Source organism: Carcharodon carcharias, chromosome 2, assembly GCF_017639515.1.
Source record: "Carcharodon carcharias isolate sCarCar2 chromosome 2, sCarCar2.pri, whole genome shotgun sequence".
In the NCBI taxonomy this organism is placed as follows: domain Eukaryota; kingdom Metazoa; phylum Chordata; class Chondrichthyes; order Lamniformes; family Lamnidae; genus Carcharodon; species Carcharodon carcharias.
The window spans coordinates 63,035,273-63,048,025 of record NC_054468.1 but is presented as its reverse complement, the minus strand read 5'-3'; the positions used below and the strand labels follow the sequence as shown (position 1 = coordinate 63,048,025).

Genomic DNA, 12,753 nt, shown 5'->3' with positions numbered 1-12,753 from the left:
ATATCTAGCCCTAATGGCATAACCTTCCATTCCTTTCCCCCTTGTGTACTTATCTAGCTTTTCCTCAAATTCAGCTCTACTATATGCCTTAAACACTTCATGTCATAGTTCCTTGATTTAACCCTTCTCTCAGTCAATAAGTTTCTCCTGAATTCCCTATTGGACTATAAGTGACTAAGACTTATATTAGGCTACCCCTCGGCCTTCTGTTTTCTAAGAAGAACCCAGCCTGTTCAGTCTTCTCTATTAGGTATAATTTTTCAGTTTTGGTTTCAGCTTTATAAATCATCTTGTACCTTTGTAGTTTCTCTATATATCCTTTTTGTAATATGGAGACCAAAACTATCTTTTAAGAGAAAAGCATATGCAGAGGGAGATACTTGGATTGCTCTAATATACAGCCAGCCCAGACATGAAGGATTGAAGGACTTCTTTCCTGCTGTTAATTTCAGTGGTTCCTCAGGTTGTATCGGAAAGTAGTATGTGTTTTTATTCCCTTCTCTTCAGCTTGGTTGTCACCTACTCATTTTGCTATGTATCACCAGCTGGTTAAGGCAAATGAAAGTGGGGTAGTCAACAACATGACATCAAAAACCCAGGTTGAACTTTATGGTCCAAACTTGATGTTTTCCTCCTCCACCAATTTGATGAATATCAGTAAGTCAACTTAGTTTGATGTGCTCTATTTCCTTCCAGGCAAAAGCAAAATCAGAAATCTGATCCTCAAAGCCTTTCCAACTTCTACAATACTCAGATCAAAAGTGCGATGGATGATGCCAGAACGTGTTGTTCCAGTGTTTCGAGATTCCAGGATAGAGCTGTTCACTTGATCGTATCCCCTCCCGATCATCACCACCACCACCACCCCCACACCAACCATTAGACTCCATATTCACCAGCCATATGATCTACAGAATTACAATTTGGCATGATCTAACATTTGATGCTACTTGCATCTGATGCTGAGATAAGATGCATGTGACTACTTTCTGACCCTGTAAAATGGTTTCTGTGTTGATACAAGGCACACGTCAGGAGTGTGATGGAACGCTCTCCATTTGCCTGAATTTGTGTGACTCCAACACTATTCAAGAAGCTTGACACCATCCAGGACAAATCAGCCTGCTTGATTGGCCATCCCATTCATCAACCTAAACATTCATCCCCCACCACCAACACACAGTGGTAGCAGTATGAACCAATATACAAGATGCACCATAGCTCACCATACTTCCTTCAACAACACCTTCCAAACATATCACCTCTACCACCTAAAAGGACAAGGGTAAAAAAGCATGGAACACCACCACCTGCAACTTCTCCCCTAAGCCACATATCATCCTGTTCCATCAATATTCCTGTTGCTGAACTGCCATTGGATGAAAGACCTGGAACTCCTTTCCTACTGTAGGTTTACCTATGCCAGATGAACTGCAGTTGTTTGAGAAAGCAGCTCACCACCACCTTATGAAGGGCAATTAAGAATGAGCAAGAAATGCTGGCCTTGCCAGCTGTGCTCATATCCCATGAAAGAATAAAAAAAAGTTGGTTTTTAATCTGATAAACACAATGATGGATAACAAATATAGGTATAACAAATTCTTTGAGAGCCCAATTAAAAGTGACGCTGAAGGGTTCCAATGCTTCATTTGAAGAGTACAGAGTGCAAAAACGAAGATTTCTGTAGATGGGTACTCTGCTGTAATATTTTAATCAAATGCCCTTCGATTTAACTGAAGGTTTCTTGCATCTAAACTAGCAATAGTGCAGAGTATGTACAAGTAACCATTTTGCTCGTCTCAATACAAAAGGGACCAAGTGGGAAAATGCTAGTCAACCTCCAACGCCGCACTGCTGTGAATCCCAATGGAAAATAACTTCACTGAAGTCTCCAATTACTTCAGTTTGGTGTTTTGTCTTCATTTTAACTTCCTCAGTCTGTCAGTAACCCCCCCACCACCACATCGGAAATTTATTTTTCTTTATGAGTACATCCTTTTGTGTCCCATGAAATTTGGTTTCCTTCCTGGGGAGATTATCAATGGTCCAATAGTTCATTTTAGCATATTGGATGTTCTGTTTGTATTGAGATATTTCACTGACTGCATTTGTATACTTTTATTGTCCTCTTCTTATCTTGCTAAGGAAAAGTAGCATTTGCAAAGTGTCCCCTTGTGGAGAGTTTGAATTTAAATAACAGCTTAAATTATTCTGAAGTTTACTTGAAAAGAAAAAAGCTCATTGATGACATTACAGCTTCTTTTGTACTTAAGGTTTAACTACCTAGTGGCAAAAAGCAATTGAATGATTAATTGCATGGGTAAAATGATAACTTGTGTTAGCCAGATATTGGAGAAATAATGTGTCAAATCCGCTTTGGAGCACAAGTTGTTAGGATGTCAGTGTTCCTGTTGATGGTGATATTAAGTGATTAAAAGCAACCTGGCAGGAATTTATTAATTCAAAAGATTCAAAGTAATCTTTGTGAATCCATGCCATGATTTCCTGGATGAGTGCACATTTTCGATTCTACAATACTGCTGAATGTGCGGTTTGTTATTACAATGGAATCTTCCTCTAAGTAATGTGAGTCATTCATCCAGGAAGTTGATCCAGGTATGTACTTAGCTAATTCTAACCATCATTTCGATGAGAAGCATTATAAATGAAGGGTTCAGAGATGCAACTCTAGGTTCTTTGATGGTGAAAACAATTGCTTGGTGAAGTGGAATTTTCTTTTTCAGCTTGCAGTCTTTTTTTTACCAGTGTCATAGCTCACAAGCTGTATGTTGTCCATGTTGCAAGAGCTTTTTGTCTAAAGTAATTGTTATGTCAGAATAAAACTTGCTTAATTGGACTACTACACCAGGTTAAATCAGTGCACCAATTGTGGATATTCAGGATCACTTGTGTTTTATCAAAATTTAGCAAGTGTGGTATGCAGTCATTAAACTTGAATAACCTAATTTTCACACTCCTTTTGAGGGAAAAAAATATTTAATTTGGAGCTCTAGATGTCTTCTGGGCATTGTTGTGATGTATGCCATCACCATAAAACTTTGCTTATAGGTACAAGCTGTATTTAGTTGCATTTGTTGTTCATGCATGTTGCCATACTGGAAAAGTAATTTCAAATTCTCTGCTGCCTTCAGAATTGCTTAGAGCTCCTGTTTACTCAGAAATTGTGTTTCTCTGTTTTTGGCATTGTTTGGCAGCATAAGGCAACTTCTGACTAAAGCAATGTGTGTAAAAACTATCAAAAATTAAATAAAACAGTGCAAATCATTAAGCAACCAAATTTACAGGACAATATAGAGCGGTATGTGCCCCCGCCCCAGGCAAATTTGTAGTAAGTAAATTAAACCTTAATAATTTAGTGGAGTATAAAAGGTGGCACATAACTGGTTACACAATGGAAATATGGTTTGAGGTTTGATAGGGTTTTTTATGCAAGCATTTCAGTGCTATCTATTAAGATATACTTTATAGGTACCAAATATGTGATTATGTTTAACAATGTTTTAATTCCAAACATTGCTTTAGTCATGACAGAGCAATTGCTCATTGGAAAACAGAACCGTCAGTGAGTTGTGAATTTTTAAATATTGAGTGATAAACTTATGATCAATCTACTAGATGTCAGTGAATTGAGTGTTCACTACCAGCTGTTAAATGAATCATACCAACTTAAAGTTGTACGGAAAAATACATTTATCTAAATGGGTTGGAGGGCAAAACTTCACTTCATTTACCCATGTTACAGTTTGGATTTGCCCGCTTACAGTTGCTTGGATTCAGTGGTGATTGTTATTGGCTTAGGAGCAGGAGTAGGCCATTGGCCCCTTGAGCTTGCTCCACCATTCAATAAGATCATGGCTGATCTGATTGTAACCTCAACTCCACATTCCCACCCACCTGCAAAAACCTTTCACTCCCTTGCTTATCAAGAATCTATCTAGCTCTGCCTTAAAAATATTCAAAGACTGCTTCCACCGCTTTTAAGAGAGTTCCAAAGACACTACCCTCTGAGAGATGCCGTAAACAGTTGGCACATCCTTTGCATGTTGGTGCAAATGCTCACTGCTCAATATCTACTTATGCAGTAATGTGATCCAGTAGTGTAACAATAGTACTTCTCATCATCTCAACTGTGTCTTTCATGCATACTGTCACATGTCTCCAGTCTTTTTGAAGGAGATGGAAAAACATGAGACAGTGAAAATTGTTAAGCAAGCGACCTGCAAAACAACAGGAAAGATCACACTTCTGCCATTCAGTCAGCCAACTTATTGTCATGTAATACAAAAAAAACAGTGAACACTGCTTCCACAGCTTAATGGGGCATATTGCTTGAATTAAAAAAGAAACTAAGGGTACAGTTAGCTAATAATTTTGACACTGGACTAATAATTGAAAAGTTGAGTTCAAATCCCATCATAATAAGTGATTTATTTTTATAATTGGTCATTTGTGGGAGGTAGCAGCAGTGAAAGAAGGACTAGACTGCTGAATTCATGTAAAAACTCAACTGAGGCTCTGCAAGTGTGCTGGAGGCAGATTTAATCATGGCTTTTGAAGAAAAATTGGATTATTATCTGAAGAAAAAGTTGAGGGGCCAAAAAGGCAGGGGAATGGCACTAGGTGAATTGCTCTTTCACAGATGTGACAGGCTGAATGGCCACCTTCTGTCCTGTAACAATTTTATGATTCTATGATACACCAACGTCCTTCATGGTAGAGAACCTAGTACCTCTATATTGTTTGGCTTACATATAATTCTGGTGTTATTCAATAGCAGAGTTAGGAGTGAAAATGCTGTCTTGTTGGTTTTGCTCGCTTTCCATGAACAAATATATTTTTAAAATAAACTAGTTAACTACCTTTCCTGAGCTGAACTAAAGCTGATCTTTGTTCAAATGTGGTTTTGCAAAATTGTTTGACCTGATTCTCCATGTCTTGATCCTCAACCCACTCCCGCTACCACCCCCTACCCCCAATTCTAATGAAATAGTTGTTAGTCAAGCCTGTTACTACCTTTTTAAATTGGCTTTATGCAAAGCTCAACACGAAGAAACGTTAAATTCCTTTGAAATGCAGATAGTTGCTGGGATCACTTGAGAATGAGGTAGATTTGCAACAGGAGGCTTCTATAACACGTGGACAATCTGCAGTACCAGTCTTTTGCTTAGGTTGAAAATTATCCTAATTGCTGCTTTTAATTTTTCCTGATGGTCATGGCTAGCAGTTTCAATATCTGGCTCTAATACTTATTTTCCAAATTGCCTTTTTCTTTTAAGCCAGTGAAGTTGATTTGTTTTAACACATCTAGACATGCTTTCGTTCAAAATTTCTTTCTGTGAAGAGTAAAGAAGTTTACTTCCAAATCATGATAGTTCATTAGCGTTTTTTAAATGCTATTTGCTACTGAATGTTTCACCAAATTATGTAGATCGTATTGATTACAAAATGAGAATGCTTTTATTTCATGGTCAGATCATAATCTTAAATATAATTAAATATTTCAAGATTACCCTGTGCCTGCTTTATTTTAAGTCTGAACCTTTGAATATAAATCCAAATTAAATTAATGGTTTTATTTTTGTCTCGGGACCCAGTTTTCTCAACATTGCTCACCGAGGGGCATGTACGTATAATTCATTTCCAGTTTAATGTTAAAAGCAGCAATTTACAAAGTATCTATATAGTACCTCTTAACATTGTATTTATTCTTTGTAAACATTAATGAATGTTACCAAATCAATAATGCCACTGCCTACATGTTTGACCTATTGTCAGGGTGAAGTGGAGCAAATTGCAATGATGAAGCCAAAAGGCCAAAATGAGCACAGTGAGGGTATGCTGGAATATCTAGAAGACATAATTGGATCCGGGCGATTGAAAGAACCAATCCAGGTCCTCTGTCGCAGAGTTGAGATTTTGAATGAACAGAGAGGAGAAAAGGTAAGTTTGAAGCTGTGTTGAGTAAATAATCAAATGTACCATTCCTAAATGTAAAGGCAACTGTTATTGCTATTTTGTTTACTGCTGCTAACAAGATACTTTTCAAGATTTTATAGTACTGAAGTTTGAGTTTTTGTTAGCTCTTCAGCAATTCTTGGAAACTTCCAGGCATTTGATTTGTAGTTATAAAGTGGAGTATTAAGCATAGCAGTTTGTCATTGGATGATAACACACATGTTTCTGTAATTGTCATAAAACATATGTACATTTTTTTAAAATTAGCCACCTGTGGAGAACCTCAGAGAAACTATTTTGGATTGGTTCAAAGGTGAAACAGTTTCTTTGAAATCTCTGTACAGTGGTGTGCATTCAAAAACAAATTGTACAGCAATGACTTGAATTTCATTGTGAAAAATACAAAGCTGGTAAACTTGCTCTTATTTTAGCTTAATAGGGTTAAGATGGTGGAAAAAGAAAAGGATGCATTGGAAGGAGAAAAAAATCATGCAATTGAGTTTCTTGCCTTGGAAAATGAGATTGTGAAGAAAAAGAATCGTGTCTTGCAATATTACATGTATGTTCAATTTAGTCTTGCAAAGTACTACATTAATACTATTGTTCATTATGTTACCTTATCTACATTTTTAAACAATTTAATAGATCCTAAATACTTACCAATTGAAATGCTTGTTTGTAATTAGTATTTTTGTTAATTCCTGCTGCCGTTGTAATAAGCACATGCAACGCAACGTTTTTCTTAAAAACTGAGCACTGTCATTGGCTCTTATCAGAACATTTCATTTCTCCAATTAAATTGTATTTTTATTTATTATTCTTTTATGGGATGTAGGCATCACTGGCTAAGCCAGCATTTATTGCACATTCCTAATTTAAGAGTCAACCACATTGCTGTGGGCCTGGAGTCACATGTAGGCCAACTAGGTATGGGCAGCAGATCTCCTTCCCTATAGGGAACCAGATGGGTTTTTACAACAATTGGCAATGGTCATCGTCAGACTTTTTTAATTCCAGATTTTTTATTGAATTCAGGTTTCCCCATCTGCCCTGGTGGGATTCGAACCCAGGTCCCCAGAGAATTACCCTTGGTCTTCTGGAATACTAGCCCAGTGACGATATCACAATGCCACCATCTTCCCCCATGATGCATTTCTGCTCTAAAACTGCATACAAACCACACTTAGAAAAGGTCAGATTTTTGGTTGAGCTCAATCTAGACTCTGCTTTAAATTTTTATTTTTCCCTTCGCCCATCAGTCATGATGTGCAGAAAAGGATAGCCGATATGGGAGCACAGAAACAAAAAATCCATGAAGACACGCAAGATATCCGTGACAAAAGTGTCAAATTTGTGGAAGACATAAAAGTCAAAAATAATGCTTTGAAGCATCTTGAAAAGTAAGGCATATACTTCTTTACAGTAAATACAGAAGGGCCATTGACCTGAAATAGCTATGTTTCTCTATCCACAGATGCTGTCAGACCTACTGGTATTTGCACTATTTTTTATTTATATTTCTGATTTTCATCATCCATCGTATTTTGTTGTTGCACTTGTTTGTAGTTTCGATCTCTCATTAAATGATTTTGTCCCACAGAAATATAAAATGTGTTGATATGTCACTGATATTCAATCCCTTATGGGTGGAATATAACAATATTTTGGCTTTGGTCTTGTCACCACAACTGAGGTTTGTTACCCAATTATTTTTAAAAACATTTGAGGATAAGACTGTAGACAACAGACAAGAGACTATTCAGCATCCAAATGAATAAAAACAAAAATTAAGAACATAAAAATAGATATTTAGGAAAGACCATTTTATTTTTAAGCCTTTGACTTTCACGAAAAGAAACTAACTAATTTTGTGAACAAAAGTCCTATAATGTTTTTCCTGCCCCCATTTTCCCCAAAGGTAAATTGAGAGAACTCTGGAATATCAATTTAACTTCTGCCTTCCTTGGTAGAACATTTCAATCTCCAAATTGGGAACTGTCATACTCATCAGTGAATTATGATCTGATCTTACAACTCAATTGATATTTTATCCATATAGTTTGTTATGATATGGCAGGTGGTACTTGCCAAGCCGACTGAATCCCAAAGGGAAACTTGGCCGCCAAGCTATCGTAACAATTTGTATTTTTAGTACAAGAAGGTATGTGCACTGAAGCCAGAAGTAAAGAGTCCACTATCACTTCTAGAGATTTAAAATATTAAATTAAAACATTTATTAGCATAAGAAAAGAAAACTTAACACACAAGATTACAGTTACACTGTTAAAGTTAGTCTTAAAACATTTGCCAAAAGATTTCTACTTCGCTATACTCCCAAATAAACACCCTTTTTCAGGTGGCAGTCCAAATAGATTCTTAATCTTTCAAACATCCAGTAATATTACCACAAGGCACCCAGTTTTGCTAAAAGTGAGATTTCACAGGGTTTCCCTCTCCCTCACTCAACAATGGAAATCCAAGGCTAAAACAACACCTTGCTTTCTGGAACAAGTACGCACTTCCTTGGGATGGCTAAAAGTTGATACTTCACAGTACACTCTTCAAGATTTCACATGGCCACTCCATTCATATAACTTTCAATCCTTCCTTAAATATATTTTCTCCCCTTTTGATCTTTACACCCGTTATTTTAAACATTCTTTGGAAGTTGTCTTTTCCAGAATATAAAAATCTTTCATGTTCCATCTTGTCTTTGCTTTTGGGTCAATAAAGATATAATATCCCCACTACTTGTTTAGGTATAAATTCCTGCAAGATGCAAACGTTTTCCTTATCACCTTCTAATTCCCCTTTCAAACACCCTTTCGACTTATCTGCAAATGCTAACTCGTCTATTTCTATTTCAAAATGCCTGCTTCTACACCTAACCTCTTTGATGATTTAAACCTTGCAATCTGACTGCCTTCAGTTTAATTAAATTAGTCAAACATACACAGCCGCAATAAACCTACTTCAGCATCCCACAGTAATATTAGGAAAAAAATTATATTTCATTTACAAGCCATACAGAAAGCTCACAAAAGTTCAAGAATCCTTCTGGTTGATTTTAGCTGTTAATTCTGTAGTTACTAAACCATTAGATTATGTCTTGTAAAGAAATATAATCCTGCAAGTTTTCCAGTAGGACACCTTGGTATTCATGTACCACTAATTTAGTGTGTTTTTTTCCTTCTTCCCTGTTCATTTCTTTGAGTCCTAGTTATAGACATGTGATATTAAGTATAAAATGGCAACCTTTGCTTCAGCATACCGGTGTTTAACAAACCAGTATAACAAACAATCATTAACTGCCCTGAATTTCTTTTATTTTGTTTCTTTCAATGTGTATGTATAATGTGTTATCTATTTTACTGGGCATTATTTTGATACTCCAGGCTGACTGTATCCTGCCTACAAGTTTACTTCATCTCTCACAGAGAACTTCAACTTCGAACCCTTTCATCTTTACAACCAGGGCACTTCACCTAATCTTAGCAAGACTTGCTTAATCTAACATAATCTGTCATTCATTTCTGCATTTTGGCTTGTAGCTGCAGACCCAAAAGAGTTGATTGTTTCTTTCTCCTACAGTTCCAATCATCTTGCTTACAAACCAGACCATCTCTTCCCAGAATCCCTCACCGCTCCAATCACCCTACCTTGGGGGAGGTCATGGTGTGATTTGGCACCAAGGGCCACACACTCTACTACAGGGATTTGAGCAGAGAAGTTGAAAGCAAGCATAGTCAGGGCAGGGAGGCTTCAATAAGAAGGAAGGTGTCTCGACCCATGAGCCAATTATTTCAAAACCAGAAACAGTGCTATCCCCTATAATAAGGTCACAGATGGTAAGGGCCTTGTTCACAAGTGAATGAACCTTCTAAGAGGGAATATTGAGGGATGAAGATGATCAGCCAACAGATTCCAAAGGGTCACTGTTAGGTGGCTTAGCAGGATTTGAAGAATGTTGATGAAATTAAGCCCCCAGTGGTGAGATGTGGGTAAGTTGATGAGACATGTGATATACATCATTGGTTTTGCTTCTGCTGCAGACCCCTTTCCCTTTGACCACTAAGCCAAATTTCTTCCAAAACTGTCCCCTAAACCAGCTTCTTTCTCTTTCCTATCTCCTTGTGCCCTCTACAAGCCCAGAGCCACTTCATGCTCTCTTGATCCATAACCACTAACTTGCTGACATCTCTTCCTGTCATCGATAATAGCAAACATTTTTAAATGGCTCAACCCTCTGGCCCTTGAAATGTCTCAACCCCCCATAAATCTGTTGACCCCCTCCATCTTGTATACTGGATACTGGGGGAGATGGTCTCTCAGGGTAATGCAGCAAGAGCCAAATCCATGGCACCACGAGTAGCTCAGCCACACAGAGTGTGGGGGAACAATAGTGATAAAGGATTGTATCGTAAGGGGAACAGATGGATGTTTCTGCGGCCACAGGCGGAACACCAGGATGGTATGTTGCCTCTTTGGTGCCATGGTCAAGGATGTCACTGAGCGGCTGCAGGACATTCTGAAGGGGGAGGGGAACCACCAGAAGTTGTGGTCCAAATCAGTACCAACGACATAGTGATAAGAGGGGTGAGGTCCTGAAAGCCAGAATATAGGGAGCTAGGAAATAAATTAAAAAGCAGAACCTCAAAGGTAGTAATCTCAAGATTACTCCCAGTGCCACGTGCTAGTGAGATCAAGAATAGTAGAATAGACCAGATGAATGCGTGGCTGGAGAGATGGGGCAGAATTTTACATTTGGCGTATGCGTGCGTGCCCCACACGCCCAAGCGTAATATGACACGTGATGATGTTGGGCATGCGTCCTGACGTCGTTGTGCACCCGCACAATATTTCATTTGGTGGGCGCACGCCAATAATTGAAAGGCCTATTAAGGCCATTAACAAGCTAATTAATATCAAATTTAAGCTGCCCATCCAACTTCAACAGTTGGTGGGCAGGTGAGAAGGCCAAGCGGCCTTTACATTTTTTGAGGAAACCTCATCCACAAGCGGGAAGCGGTTTCCTAAAGCAAATAAACATTAACTAAAAACTTCATTTTTGAATTAAAAACATGTGACAGAGAAAGCAGCTCCATGCCTCAGCAAGATTGAAGTGCTCTTTTGCGCAAACTGCGCACTAGGTCCGTGTCTCCCCCCACAGCACAAGTAGTGCTGAGCGCTGCTGCTCATAATCCACGCAGGGCTGGCCTTAATTGGCCCGCCCGGAGCAGAGCCGGTTAAGCCTGCCCGGTAGGGTTGGGAGGGGGGGGGGCGGATTCTGGCCATGGTGTAGGAGGGAGGAGTTTAGATTCCTGGGGCATTGAGACCAATTCTGGGGAAGATGGGAGCTGGACGGGTTGCATCCCAGCAGGGCCGGGGCCAATATCTTCGCTGGGGTGTTTGCTAGTACTTTTGGGAGGGTTAAACTAGATTGGCAGGGGTTTGTGAACCTGAGCGGTGAGACCCAAGAGAGGGAAACAAAGATAGGAATGAAAGACAGAAAAGTAGAAAGCAAAAGTGGAACAGAGGAAACGGGGACTAGCAGCAAATAGGGCCATAGTACAAAAAAAATGTATAAAAATTTTGATAAGTCTAAAGGCACTGTGCCTGAATGCGCAGGGCAGTTGCAATCATATAGATGAATTAATAGTGCAAATAGATGTAAATGGGTATGATATGATTGTTTGTGGAGACATGACTGCAGGGTGACCAAGACTGGGAACTAAATATCCAAGGCTACTCTATATTTAGTACGGACAGACAAAAATGAAAAGGAGGTGGTGTGGCATTGTTAGTTAAGGATGAAATCAGTGTGATGGGGAGAGAGGATGTTGGCTCAGAAAATCTAGATGTAGAATCAGTCTGGGTAGTGCAAAGTAGCAAAAAGAGGTGGAAAACATTAGTGAGAGTTTCTATAGGCCTCCAAACAGTAGTGGTAAGATAGGGGATGGCAGTAAGCAGGAAATGAGAGATGCGTGTAATAAGAGTGCTGTAGTAATCATAGATGACTTTATATATAGACAGGGCAAACCAAATTAGCAATAATACTGTAGCGGATGAATTCCTGGAGTGTGTGCGAGATGGTTTTTTAGACCAGTATGTCAAGGAACCGACTAGGACAGGCTATCCTAGATTTGGTGTTGTGCAAAGAGAAGGGGTTAATTAATAATCTTGCTGTGCAAGGTCCTTTAGGGAACAGGAGCATAGCATGATAGAATTGTTCATTTGGATGGAAAGTGAAGTAATCCAATCTGAAACTAGGGCCCTAAATCTAAACAAAGGAAACTACGAAGATATGAGGCATGGGCTGGCTAAGATAGATTGGGGAATTTCATTAAAAGGCATGACAATGGATAAGCAATGGATAATATTTAGGAAACAAAAGCATGCGTTGCAACAGTTATACATTCCTTTCTGGTGCAAAAACACAACAGGAACAGCAGCCCAACCATGGCTAACAAAAGAAATTAAGGATACTATTAGATCCAAAGAAGAGTCATATAAAGTTGCTAGAAAAAATAGCAAGCCTGAGGATTGGGAGCAGTTTAGAATTCAGCAAAGGAGGACTAAGAGATTGATTAAGAGGGCAAAAATAGAGTATGAGAGTAAACTTAGGAGGAACATAAAAGCAGACTGTAAAAGCTTCTATAAGTACGTAAAAGGAAAACGATTAGTGAAAACAAATGTTAGGTCCCTTAAAGTCCAAAATGGGAGAATTTTTTTTAATAGAGATCAAGGAAATGCAGAGCAATTAAACAACTACTTTAG

General features: G+C 38.5%; 1 protein-coding gene across 3 annotated transcripts in view; it reads left to right on the top strand.

Annotated features, from left to right (window-relative positions):
- smc4 (structural maintenance of chromosomes 4) overlaps positions 1-12,753 on the top strand; it is a 76,848-nt gene that overhangs the window by 13,459 nt on the left and 50,636 nt on the right. For all 3 annotated transcript variants that reach the window (XM_041216656.1, XM_041216663.1, XM_041216648.1), the window contains 3 exons: positions 5,797-5,961; positions 6,408-6,535; positions 7,236-7,376. In XM_041216656.1, coding sequence (XP_041072590.1) covers positions 5,797-5,961; positions 6,408-6,535; positions 7,236-7,376 — 434 coding nt within the window. The remainder of the gene's footprint in view (positions 1-5,796; positions 5,962-6,407; positions 6,536-7,235; positions 7,377-12,753) is intronic.